Source organism: Branchiostoma belcheri, unplaced genomic scaffold, assembly GCF_001625305.1.
Source record: "Branchiostoma belcheri isolate BF01 breed outbred unplaced genomic scaffold, Haploidv18h27 scaffold367, whole genome shotgun sequence".
Classification (NCBI taxonomy): Eukaryota; Metazoa; Chordata; class Leptocardii; order Amphioxiformes; family Branchiostomatidae; genus Branchiostoma; species Branchiostoma belcheri.
In genome coordinates, this window is record NW_017803984.1 from 23,402 (window position 1) to 37,584 (window position 14,183).

General features: G+C 43.7%; 2 protein-coding genes across 2 annotated transcripts in view; one reads left to right on the forward strand and one right to left on the reverse strand.

The window, feature by feature from the left end:
- Positions 1–2,452, forward strand: part of LOC109476198 — a 9,122-nt gene extending 6,670 nt beyond the window's left edge. The window contains exons 9-13 of the mRNA XM_019777083.1: positions 825–1,021; positions 1,389–1,514; positions 1,703–1,801; positions 2,177–2,288; positions 2,448–2,452. Coding sequence (XP_019632642.1) covers positions 825–1,021; positions 1,389–1,514; positions 1,703–1,801; positions 2,177–2,288; positions 2,448–2,452 — 539 coding nt within the window. The remainder of the gene's footprint in view (positions 1–824; positions 1,022–1,388; positions 1,515–1,702; positions 1,802–2,176; positions 2,289–2,447) is intronic.
- A 6,793-nt stretch (positions 2,453–9,245) lies between these two features.
- On the reverse strand, positions 9,246–11,074 carry LOC109476199. The gene is made up of 4 exons (XM_019777084.1): positions 11,041–11,074; positions 10,664–10,833; positions 9,870–10,077; positions 9,246–9,439 (listed from the first exon to the last, which is right to left on the reverse strand). The coding sequence occupies exons 1-4, from the start codon at positions 11,072–11,074 to the stop codon at positions 9,246–9,248; spliced, it is 606 nt and encodes a 201-aa protein (XP_019632643.1).
- Positions 11,075–14,183: the final 3,109 nt, after the last annotated feature.

Sequence of the window (14,183 nt, forward strand, 5' to 3'; positions counted from 1 at the left end):
AGTGCATTCTTGGCTTTGATCATAACAGCCACCTTGTCTCGATACGACAGCATTTTGGTCAGGATGTGGGGGGGCTTACCGCGAAATCCTTTGCCGTCCCTGTGCGCTCTCTCAATAGTAGTAGACTCCAAGTTGAAATCGTTCTTAAGGATTTCCGTAGACAACATAAATACAGTTCTCACCTCTGCTGACCGGTACACCCACAATCCTGAAGTTGTTGCGTCGCGAAAACCGTTCTAGCGTGTTGCATTTTTTCCACCAACTGTTCGACGACACTCTCTTGCTGTTTTGTTTTCGTCTCGAGCGTTTCATTTTTCGTTTCAAGCTTTTTCAACTCGTTCGAAAATATGTTCTAGGGAGTTGTTAACAGAGGCTTCGAACGATTCTACTTTGTTTTCAGGTCACACTGACCTTTTAGAAGGTCTTTTAAAGCGTCACGTACGAAACGTTCGAACTCACGTGCACCGGTACCGTCCAGTGTTTCTTCGAGTGGGAGGGGGGGCGAGGCGTCTCTCTTCTCGTCGCTTGCGTTCTTCGTAGTTTCTGCTCTGCTTCGCGTTTTCCTCGCCAACAAAGACATATTTACGGTTCCCAGTGATTAAATAAAGACCTACATTTGGTTACAGCAAGTCTTTGAGTCAAAATTTGTCAAAAAAAGCGTGCACATAGACAGTTTGTACACGAGCTCCTTTTTCTGCACCTTTCCTTCACGCCGCCATATTGGTTTCCTCCCAGTATGGTTTACATGCTCTAAAAATTTCAGACCTTCTAGCTAAGGTATCAATAAGCACAGAGACATGGGCTAATACTGACTTCATTTACAGCAAAACAACTTGAGCGGGTGTTTGCCAAGCTCGACCTTAAAGCTGTGCTCATGGACAGGTGGACCCCAAGGGGGCTAACAATCGCCAGCCTGTCCGTTGCGCAGCTTAAGATCGAGCTTCGCAAACACGGATTAGAGGAGACTGGAAGGAAGCCATCCCTTGTGAGAAGGCTGACAGACTTCCTTGGAAGTGATCAGGTATGTTATTTAAAATATTGTACAATGTAGTCATGCCGAATTTTTGTCACCAGCTAGTTTTGTCAATTGTTCATATTTGTTTTTGTACATGCACTTCATAAAAACATGTTTTCACAGATTCCACTTCCCAATGATCCTGAGGAAGAGGATGAGAATCCAATTCTTCTGGTTGACAACATCATCCAACTGTGGAAAGTATGTCATATCCATTTTGAATATTTGAATGAATGAATGAAATTTCAATGCTTAGCTCTCTGAAACTCTAATTCAGGATCAAAACAGACATAGTACAAATGTACAAGGGCCAAAGAAAAACAAATGTATATGTTTTTATTGTCCACCAGTAATCCGATGAAAACTTTCACAGGACTTTGAGGTGCTGGCAGTGGCCATGAAGGCCAAGCCAGGAGGCGATGGCCACCTCAGCCATGAGGTATTTAAGCAGCAGGCCCTGAAGTGGGGGAAATTCTTCCGTCAAGTAACGTTTGATGAGGTAAGTACAGCTGCTAATGAAGTGGTTGGAAAACTGATTAGAAAGAGTTATCATGGTCTTTTATTGTCTTCTATTATCTATTTCAAGCATGCATGTAACTCCATATATTCATACAATGGTTTAAACTTTAAACAGTAACAAAAGAGGTGTCACTATTTCTAACTTCCATTTATCTTCTTTGTTTACAGCATGTCACACCATACATACATACTATGGTGTACCATCTCCCCCACTTCTTGGCAAAATACAGGTATCTCAACGACCTCTCCTGTGAGAGCGTGGAACAGGTACGCACAATATACATCTTACATACTTATCTTACATTTGTTGGAGAAGTTGGAGAAACAACTGAGCATATGCAAGTATTGAAAAATGTGTACATACAATGCAGTATGCTTGCTATATTGTACATGGTGAAAAGACTGATGACTTTTGAAAAGTTTCTGGTATGTAAATGTTTCAGTTGCTGTAACAGTAACATATCAATTTAATTCCCAGAACCACACCCAGAACAAACGGTTCCACCATGGAAGCCAAAGAAGTGGTAGAGGGAGCACTTGGACCCAACAGGTAAGCCGATGTCTATCTGCCTTGCCGTTTCTTTCATTACCTCCCTCTGAAATGTAGCAGAAATACACATTACTCAATCTACATCTGTATAGGTCATGGAGTACGAGAACCGAGACTTGTTTGGCGTACTTCATGACCTGGATCGAAAGAAGGCCATCATGGGTCCAGGTGCTGCACAACGCCGAGCCGCCTTGCAAGGTCAAGGTCTGTATGTTCAGCACATCATTTTAACTACCTGCATGGTTGCACTACTTAATTGCCTGTATTAATACTACACAAGACCAATCGCAATCTCAGGTGAATTAAGGCCTGTGACCGGACTGTAACTAATACTAAAACCTACATCCTTACAACTTTGCCCAGCGTAGTCGTATCGAGACGAAACTTCTCAGAGGGCTAGTACTGTTTGACAGTTACTAGATACTGTTGAAATTTGATGTCATATGCAGAATTTTTTGGTTAGAAATATAGATTTTGGTTAAAAAATACATAGTTTATTTCAAATGCCCCAGCCTTGGCAAAGACAGCAGCTTTTGTCACTATATTCCACAAGATAAGAGCTTACCTCCCATAGAATAAATTTGTCCGCAGCTATTTTGGTTAAGAAGTAGGAATCTTAAACTTTTTGGGTCAAAAATAGCTAAAAGCTGATTTTTTTTTCAATTTTTCGTTAAAAATGAGCTCTAGAGAAAAAAAATCCAAAAATAAACAAAATAGCCTCGGACAATTTTAACAAACAAGCGATCTTACTTAAAAATAGACTGAATTTGTCAGCAATAATGCTGTTTTGACCGAGGCTGAAGCCCGTAAATATGACGATGTAAGATCCTTCCAACACCGATGCCAATATAAGTACAATCAAGGAGGTTTTAACCTTGGCACAATACACGTTCGTGACGCCCAGGCTCAGTTGTGTGACCGCGCTGAGCGGGCGGGGGGTTAGTCAATTCTCAACGCTGTAGCGCTTGCAGTTATGAATCAAATTCCATGAAATTCACCATCTGTTACATCCTGCAGAGAGACCACCCTTTTGGAATAGCAGACTCACCACCTTCAGTTCCTGTAACACATCTAACATTACATGTTAGGCGGAGACGAGGTACGCATTTGAAAAGGCAAGCTCGCGGGAAAATCTTGATGGGCGAGGTGCGATCAAAACATTTCTTGTCCACGCCGGCAAACCTGCGAGTTCGAACCAATCAGCTAATGTTGTCAACAGCGAAATGAGTGATTGACATTGAATATTTATGAGCAGCGTGTTAGGAAAAATGGGACCGGATTTGACCATCGTGAGGAGCACAAACAATACGTCAAAAAACGTCTTATCTTGCCCCTACCTCTATATCCGAGACCATCCTGGTACTTTGACCATGCTTAGACAAACCCCAAGTGAGCCTCGCAGGGCCACGTCACCGAATATCCACTCAGACAGGATGTACACAAGTGCCGCCAGGAAGTAGTACGTGACAAGAACGAAGCATCTAGTGTTAGGGTTCACTTTCAAGCTATTGTCGTTATTTTCAGACTGTGTTATACATTTTTCTTATAAAACAAAATTATAATCGTTTGTTTTACATTATCTAGCAGCTCTTGCCGCTTCGTTATACAGCTTAATCCCCTGGCGGATGAATACAGGCAGAATTTCCCGTCGAAAACCGTACCACCCAGCTTCAGTTGGAGAGGAAGGGCGGTAGTGTGAGGTGAGTGTCGCATTTTCAGGTCGTCTTTAGGGCGAAATTCTCGCTTTTATGATTGTCAACTAACGGGGAATGAATCTGTAAGATATCACAATTACTCGTATATAGATATCGACAGGTTTTAGTGGAAGGAAGTCGGTTAATTCTGCCGTTTAGTTGAGCCACGCCGTGTTGTGTACGGCAGTTTGTGGAATGTGTCTCCTCACCAATAATCGTCTTATCCAAAGCGTTTGTCACGAAAATCTGTTGTAGAAAACTAACTGTACTATACTGACGCGACAATAAGCCTGACTTCAACTGTTCATGCCAAAACTTGCCAAGAATTTTGTGAAAGGCTGGCAGAGGCTAACATCTGTGATGGAGTATCTTGTTTACATGTTGGCGAGAACTGTGTTCTCAAAGTGACGGAGAACCTATTCTTAGTTATCGTCTAAAGGTATATTCAAGCCAACAAATTGTTGCAGTGTAGAATACATTGTCAAAAAGTGACATGGCTGAGCTGCTCCTGTCTCCACCAAACAAATCCAACTTGTTTACGGAGCGTGGCGTCCGTTGTCGTTACACGTGGTTTCCTTCTCGTCTCGAGTAAATTCCCCTTTCCAGCTCGAAAATGTCCTCGTGTGTTAAATTCCGCCCTTTCCTAACTGCTACCGTGACGTTCAGAATCTCCCTGTTCCAACGTTGGACCTTGTTCTTGTCAATTTAACTAGAACTAGAGAGGAAGTGAACAACCTCAAGGACACAGACAGCGTACTCGAAGCTAGAATCCAACAACTAGAGAATACTCAGCAGTCCACATTTGAGACTTCAACAGAGCTAGGAAAGTTAACAGAGGACCAGATTGTGGAAAGGATTGTTGTCAAGACTACAGAACAAGTAACGAAAACGATGTCAGATAAAGTCGACCGTAAACTAGATGAAAGAGAGGACCAAGAAGCTCGAAAGTTAAACCTCATTGTGCACAACCTTCCAGAAACCGAATCCAAACAAGGAGACACTGACAGCTTCACTGAACTAGTTAAAGATGAGTTCAAACTGAAAGTAAACATCACCAATGCCCAGAGATTAGGCAGACCCAACAATGGGAAAGCAAGACTACTTAAGGTAACACTGGCTAACCTGGGAGAGAAAAAACAAGTATTGGCACTGGCAAAGGATCTAAGAGAAAGTTCACATGAGACATATAACCAAGTATACATACGACCAGACTTGACCAAAAAACAGCTTGAGGAATCAAAAAACCTAAGAGAGCACCTGAAGACCCAGAGAGAACGGTTTCCACAACAAAAGTGGATGATCAGAAGAGGAGAAGTAGTAGAACTAAAGTAGCAAGAGATGTGAACCAAGATCTCAGTATTATGTACACGAATGTAGACAACTCCATAATGAGCAAGTATGATGAACTCTGTGCACTACTGAATGGAAAAGACTACGACACTATTTGCTTGACGGAAATAAAACCAAAACAGGGAGCGTTACCAGACAAACAGATTATGCAAATCCAGAACTACGACTTGTTTACAAGTGATCTGAGTGCACCAGACACTAGAGGAACATGCATCTACATCAAGTCTAACCTCAAAGCCAAACAAGTAACTCCCACAACGGGATACCAAGACTGTACATGGGCAACTATACAAGGTGGAGGCAACACGTCGATCCTAGTCGGCACTATTTATAGATCTGGGTCGCCATCCTTGGCAATTACACGAGACTCAGAACTACATGAAACCCTAAAGTGGGCAACTAGTATGAATATATCACACGTGCTTATAACTGGAGATTTCAACCACCCAAGCATTAGATGGGACCCATTGCCTCACATCCGGAACACACATGCTGAACATACTGACAACCCAGCGACAAAGTTTATCGAGTGTATCAGAGATGTATTTTTGTATCAACATGTGACGCAACCTACTAGGTACAGGAGTAACCAAACGCCCACTCTTGATGACCTTATACTTACCAATGAGGAAGAGATGGTACAGCAGATTACACATGTGACGCCCCTGGGGGCAAGTGACCACGTAATACTAGAGCTCAAGTTTGACTTTAATGTAAACAACACCAACCAGGAAAAAACATTGTTGAAATACGACAAAGCCAACTACGAAATGATGGGAGAAGACCTAGACTTAGACTGGGACCAGCTGTTATTAGGCAAGTCGACACAGGAGGCCTTTAACGAGCTACAGTCTAACATCACTAAAGCAGTAAAGAAACATGTTCCAAAAAAACACTTGACTGTGGAAAAACAAGACTAAAGCCGAAATGGATGAACAGAAACTCCTATCGGAAGACCAAAAAAAAGCACCATGCATGGACAAAATATCTCAACACCAAGAGCACGCGTGATTGGGAAGCGTACAAGAAAGCGCGAAACGCGGCCACTCATGCAACCAAGTATGCACGCAGAAGCTTTGAGAAAATGCTTGCTAAAGAGGCCAAAACCAACAACAAAGCATTCTGGAGTTACGTGAACAGCAGAAGAACAACCAAATCACAAGTAGGACAACTTAGGGATGCACATGGGAATATTGCAACAACAGACAAACAAAAAGCAGAGGTGCTGAATGAACAGTATTACAAAACATTCACACATGAGAACCGGGATAATATTCCAGTATTCCAGTGCCACCAAGGCTCAAAACTGGAAACCATAGAAGTGACTGAGGACCTGGTGTACAAACAACTCAAGTCACTAAGGACGGATAAATCCCCAGGGAACGATGGGATGCATCCCAGGATACTGAGAGAACTTGCACATGTGATTGTTAGACCACTGACCTCAATATTTCAACTAAGCATTAACAATGCTGAACTTCCTGACCAATGGACAGAAGCCAGCATCACCCCGATTTACAAGAAGGGAGATAAATCGGACCCAGCTAACTACAGACCAGTGTCACTCACATCGGTACCGTGCAAGATGATGGAGAGACTCATTTCTGACGCAATAATAGATCACATCAAGAAAAATGACCTCAGCTGTGTACAACAGCACGGCTTTACCCAAGGCAAGTCAACGGTGACTAACCTGCTAGAGGCCCTAGATGTGTGGACTGAAACTCTGAGCCACCAAGTACCTGTTGACGTCATATTCCTTGATTACGCGAAAGCGTTTGATACAGTACCACACGAGAGATTGCTAAGGAAACTTGAGTCACATGGGATTGTGGGGAAACTCTTGAAATGGATAAGAACATTTCTCACACGCCGCACGCAACAAGTCGTGGTGAATGGCAAAGCATCCAGCCCTAAGCATGTAGCCAGCGGAGTTCCGCAAGGGTCGGTCTTGGGCCCGCTATTATTCATGATCTTTGTCAGCGATATCCCCGCAGAGCTAAAAAACTTTGTATCACTTTTTGCGGACGACACTAAAGTATATGCAGCGGCGCAAGAATGTGAAGAGAACTCCCACAGTGAGTGTCTGCAAGCCGACCTAGGAAAACTCCAAGAATGGTCAGAGCGGATGCAGATGAGATTTCACCCGGATAAATGCAAGGTCCTACACCTTGGGAAAAACAATCCTCGTCATGAATACACCATGTCAAAAGCAGATGGCACACTGCACAGGATAGAGTGCATCGAGGAAGAAAAGGACCTGGGTGTACTAATCGACAGTAAGCTGAGTTTCAGCAGCCATGTACAAACCCAGGTCAACAAGGCCAACAGAGTACTGGGGACTATCAAACACACCTTTAAGTACCTGGATGAGGACTCTTTCATGTTGCTATACAAGAGCCTAGTCCGCCCACACTTGGAGTACGCTACAGCTGTATGGTCACCCAGAACCAAGAGGGACAGAGACCTGTTAGAAAGGGTGCAGCGAAGAGCGACAAAGCTAGTGTCAAGTATAGCCCACCTCTCATATTCGGAAAGGCTAGCAGTCCTGGGCCTACCAACGCTGTACTACAGAAGGCAGAGAACAGATGTGATACAGCTGTTCAAAATCACACATGGGATAGACATGGTGCGTACAAACCAGTGCAAGTTGTGCAACAGGATGTCACTCACACGCAGCAGTGCCACAAATACCAGGGGTCACCAATACAAGTACCAGGTCCAACTGGCAAAAGGGCAGAGGTCAAACTTCTTCTACACACGAGCGATTCCAGCCTGGAATAGACTGTCAGAGAGTACAGTATCCAGAAGTACTGTGAACCAGTTTAAAGCAAGACTGGCGATCGAGTGGAAGGATCATCCGGACCAGTTCCAGTACAACTTTAGCTACTGACTGCCACTACCGCCAAAGCTAGGCCAGCCTCATTACCCTAGATGGTACCTACTGGCTGATCTTCAAGGTGAGAATTCAAGGTGAGAATTATGCGCCCCTACCGTTAACCCATTGAGAACCTGACTGACCAATTTCTGCCGTGTTTCTGGACGGCACCAACATTCAGTAGTACTGTGTTCTAAGCTTTATTCCTTATTTTCCTGTTTCTTCTACAGTAACTCCTGAGATGAACATCAAATATCCTGGATGGCGAGGACCATCCCAACAAGAACACCAACAGCCGTGCAGAAAGATATTTTGTGGTCGTTATGAGTTGAAAAATATAACCAGCAATTTGTAACAAAGCACAGTTTGCAACAGATTATCGAGTCGTATGTGAACAATGGGGACAGAGCAGTACCGATTCATTACTTAAGTTGATTGGCCTGTTACAGTGCGTACATCCAGCTAACTCGTTATTTTCGATAGGGTTAGGTCTATTCTTACAGCTGTCCAGCCTCTTGGAAACCCAGACTTCGGGGACTGTGCCTCTGGCTCAGTGGGGGCTGGTTCAGCTTAGTCGAGTTAGCTGGATGTTACAGTCATTTGTGATTGGTAATAATCCTACGCAAAAGCTGTATAAAAAGAAAACTACTCGCTGTTTCCTCACGTTGCCTTTGGCGTTATTATGTGTGACGCACAGCTATGAAGAATGGTCATGTCAAGTTCGCCACTCCTTACCTTCCCTGTCACAATCCTGAAGCAACGGTCTAGGTAACGTTTTAGTGACTCGGAAGAAACCGTCAAGGTAACAATAAGAGTCATGCTACGGTCAGCCATGAAAAGCAGGGGAGTTACTTTTCTCTGTCATCGATGTGCGGTCCATCAATGCTGATCTTTGCTCAAATTTTCTTCATTCTTGAGTTACATGTAAATATGTGATTTTGCGATCAGCTGATGCGTGAACCACATGGGGAGGACATAAACCTGGGCTGTCCGTGGCCCTCCCTGCAGTACGGTGCCTGGACGTTGGTCAATATCACTGAGTCCCGCCTGTTCTTCATCGAGGAGGAAGACCTGTCCAAGGCGGATCAGATTTTCCCTCCTCCAGCTTTGCATTCAGTTCCCGCTCTTTGTACACTACGTGCGGTTTGGTCGTCCGCCTGAACGATATGAAGTTGCATCTGGAGGTTTGTCTGTGAAGAAATAACAAATACATATATATGGTAACACAGCTCTAGTATCTCACAGGGACAACAGGGCATCCCCAACCACTGTGCTGATCATAAGGTCCTGCTGTCTTTGTTGTCGGTTGGCATCCGGGAGGGCAACTGGCTTGTTCTTGCGTGCCTTGTGGGTTGCCCTCACCCTGCAGCATTTCTCAGTGACCACTTTGTACAGCTTGATCTTTTCATCTTTGTACTGCCTGTTAGTCTCCGCTGTAAACAGAAATGATATATGTCTTGATTTCAGCATAACTATATACATTTAAAACCATCAAATTACTACACTGATTTTGCAGTATTTAAGTTAATTTCTGAGATGATGGATGAAATGTTTTGTATACATATGTAAAGCTTTAAGTGTATGTAGGTGTCAAATACCTAGCAGAAATACATTTTGCTTTCCCTGCAATTTCACCCGACAAGATCCCGTAGAAATCATTGTGTAGACTTTCCAGAACTCAATGGCAATTAAGTTTTTAAGCCAGATGAAGAAATTATTTGCAGCTACTATTGTGTACTTCCATGGTATTTGAGAAGCTAATTATTTTCCTGTAATGTAGTGACATTCAGGAAAATATATAAAAAGGTTACACACAGAACAAATGTTCTATTACAAATGAAATCATGTGCAAGATATCCTTACCCAGAATGGCACCGAGGATGGCGGGGTTCTGTGCTTCATGGGCACCACCTCCAGTATAGTTTCCCCTGAACAGTTCTTCATCGGAGAAGTAAAGTTGTTTGAAGAACTGTTCGGGGATGTTGGCCTTATTATACTCCTGGTCCAGAATGTGGGGGTAGGTAACTACCCCGTGTACTGGCCCTCCCAGCGGTACTGGAGGCTGTCCAGCCTGTGGTGTAAAACATCAATTACATAATTATAACCACGGCATCAGTAAATTAATGAAGTGTCATCCACAGCCATTGAGTATAATAGGAATTCCTGAAACGAAAGTGACAAATCTATCTTTATTTGAAATGTGTATCTTCCTTTTATCCAAACAATATCGTTGCGAACTGCCTCATACTTCTTAGAAGTGAAGTATTAGAACACTACCAGTTGCATTCAGGTATGCGGTGTCATCTCAGGTCCGTTTCTTGATTGTTTCTTCTGTCCAGAGCATAACTGTCGGTGGCGCGAGCATAACCTTATGTAGGGCGCCAGGACCTTTTGATTGTAGCCTTCTGATTGTCACAAAGGTCTAGGGGAGGGTGTGATTCCTGCTGCATTAACCCTTTTCTACCCTCAGATTTATTATTTTTTTAGGGTTGCAGTGGGCACAGCATCCCTGCACCCAGAATCCTGCTCCTGCTGGCCTAGTCTCCCCAGCTGTACCCGCCATTGTATCTGGTTAGCATGCCAGCCTCCGCTCCAACCACTTGGTCTGTGTGGTTCTTTGCAGGCTCCTGTATGGTTGACTTGCCCAGTCACTTCACCAGATTTTTGTACGGTTTCCATGTGTTAAACTCTGGTGGGTAGCGCTGCCACTTAACCTGGTAGTGTATTTGGCCCTTCATTCTCTTCTTGCCAACCAGGCTTTCCACCACATCCAGCTCTTCCCTTGGCTCCACCTTACTGTTGTTTATCCATTCTAGGAGCTCCATAGCTGTGAACAGATGCACAAAGATAAAATAAGTATTTGTATTATAAGGGAAGTTTTCATTAAATGAGTATGTGATGACATATTGTCAAGTCACTATGTTGCTTTAATTAATGTTTCTGGAAAGTTACCAGGCCTTGAGTCTTAATACCAGTATACACGAAAAAGGTGCAAGACAACAGCAGAATATAACTCATATAACTGTTCCTTTACCTGGAAACTCTGTCGTCAGGGCATTGATTTCCATTGTTAGATTTATCCACGGCTTGGCATCCAGTCATGATTCCACACCTTGAAGACGCCCAATGACTCCTGAATGTCTTCTGTCTTCTCCTTCTGCACGATAAAGCAGCCGACCACTGCGTAGCAGACATTCGTACGGACACACAGGAAGAAGAGGGACTGAATACCGGCATGTCCGATAGGTCGCATCAAGCAGACGCATTTGTTGGCCATACATGTGTAGAAGTCTCTGTTGCCAGTGTGTCTGGTAGCAGAACAACAGCTTCGTTGAACTGCCGTCCTCCTGAACTTGGCTTGCCCTGAACTTCATATGCCATATGGCAGCAGGACTCTGTAGCCCATCTGGTGGTCAATGTCTGTAAATGGATGAAAAGAACATTGTCATCCTGGTTCCTTATGTAACAAACATAAGAAAATATTGCCATATTGGGGCATGATTGAAATACAATTTTTCTGTTTCCAGCAGCAGACTTAAACAACATTGGCACGCTCAAAGAAGACACTAGCCTGGAGGTCGACAACCTACAATCAAGAACAGACACACATGGGTAGCAATCACGCGTTCGACATAAGCAAGTTAGCAAGCAGCAGATTCATTAAGTAGGTATCATTATGAAAATATGACAATGTCTTGTTGCAGGGAATGTCTCATTGTATATATTACCTGCAGATTAACCTGGTCATCATGATTAGCAAGGCAATGTTTTGACAGAAATGATCATAAAATAGACTTCTATTCTCAGCTGACTTACCCTCGACTTTGGAATGATTCGTAAGCTTGTGGTAGTCCTTAACATTGGCATTGTTGGCTTCCTTTTCCTGCATGGAAACAACTCCATAGCCTACCCCGTAGCCTACCCCCCATGGAGCTCCCTGGCAAAGTATGGGCTGGCTTTTGACACCGTCCATACAGTCAGGTTTCCGCTCTCGGGCAGGAATAGGAAAAACAGGTTAAAGAAGTGGTCAAGACACTGCTCAAGGTCATTCAGGTCTGCCTCGTTAGTCTCGTGCTTGTTGAACAGGGCTCCTGCATCCCGCAGGAGTTGGGCCAGCTTACCTAAAACATGGCGTTTCACTTTACTTACCTCGTCTTCAGTGGGGATTTCCAATGCATCTACAAGGCGATATTACTTCTCCAGGCGGATGGCATTCTCCCCAATGAAGCGTACATTGTTGAGCTTTGTATGCCGTGCTGTCTTGTTTGATGTGCGATGTTACAGTGTGTTTGTGGTCGTCTCTTGACAAACCTCATATTCTTCCTAAAATACACATAGAATACAGCTAGGTTTGAAACATTCAGGTCCAGGTCCATTGAAACTTTTGAAAGTTAAGCATTTCAATTCTATTCATAACATGTATCCACTGAGGCCAAAGGCTATAGAAGAAAAATAGTTACCTTTCTGGAGATTACTATTTCCTGCAGACACAGCGCCCTCCTTAGAACAACCGACGTACTGCCTGTCGGTTTTCTCCAACCCGCCATGGAGAGCATGGGAATGCCTTGTCACTCTGGAGCAGGCTGGGTAGTGTGTCCTTGGTTGCTTTTTCAAGCTGCAACAAACATATAACACATATTAAATAAAATGTAAATAACATGTCAAATGACAAACGGGACAAATAATGCTCACTCAGTATTGCAAAACGTATGTCTTAAAAACTCATGTCTTGAAAGCAGCATATCTAGAGCAAAATGAATCCCAGGACTGACACCAGTTCATTAACAGCTACATGTATATGCCACTGCAAACTTTGTCTGGAACACAAAGCGGTGAGTTATTCTGCAGTACAATGTGAGGAAAGTGAGTAGGAGTCCAAGTCTAATTTTGTCTTCGTAGGTAAAGACCTTCTTTTGAGACAATGTGTCAATGAAGTTATATTTTAAACCAAATACATCTGTTTATACTGCAGCAACATCACAGTTTCTCTTACCTCCTCTGATAATGGATGGAAGTGGATGGTGTCAGGAAACCTACTCCTGAAGCCGCCATTGTGGGCAAATATGTTTGCTTCAATATCTTCCTCATATCCCGCCAGGATTATGACCGATGATGTTGTCTTGGATGAAAAAAACAAAAACAAAAAACATTTTCAGAGTTTTTGCTGATTTCAGTAGATTGTCATAGTTCATACTGATACTTCAACAGGTCCGAAGTCTTTACATGTACATGAGGCACACTGGGTGCAATCATACCTTTAAGTGAGTTTCACAGTACATATTTTAATGCGAAAAATGGTTCATCATCATGTCCTCTGCAATTTAAAAAAATATTTCCATATGCATGTTGATATATGCTTGTGCTCCAGAGCTCTATTCATAATAACCTCCAGAGCCTTATTTAATTTATTAATGGACAGTCGAACGGGCCGGCAGAGTGTTGTTAGCCCATGCCTCTACAAATGTAACGTTTAAGGATTTGGTGGTAGTTTGGTATCTCAGCGTCTATATATATCTTACTATAAACGAGATCCAAACAGTTCGATTACTTCTACTGAGCCGTGTTTATTAATCCGTATGTTAACTCTACTACCGTGTTTTATGGATTTTCATCAGCCGACAAAGGTCCCTCACCAGAACAGAATCAAAGTTTCTGCCCTGGTCTGTGTGCAGAGACTGCGGAGGACCGTGGACACAAATCCAACCTTTGTAGAAACACTTTGCTACAGACTCTACCGTCTCATCCTCCATTGGGAAAATCTTAACCCACTTCGTGAAATAGTCGTTCGCGTCCAAAATGTACTTATTCCCAGCACTTGACTTGGGAAGGGGGCCCACGATGTCCATGGCGACCCGGTCATTTGGAAACCCGACTACGCTTGGTTGTAGGGGAGCTCGTGGCTGTCGCCTTCCACTCTTGGTCCGAATGCAAGTTTCACAACCTGACACGTGGGCAGTCACGTCATGACGCATGCCGGGCCAGTAGAAGGCAGACCTAAGTTTATTGAGGGTCTTGTCTACGCCTAGATGACCGCCCAGCGGTTCGTCATGGACCATCTTCAACACGCGAGGGACGAGCGCCCTTGGGAGCAGTAGTTGCAACTGTTGTCCCAGGCCCTCACTCCTAGTCCAGTTTCTGTAGAGGACGCCGTCCCTGAATTCCAGACATGGCCAATCG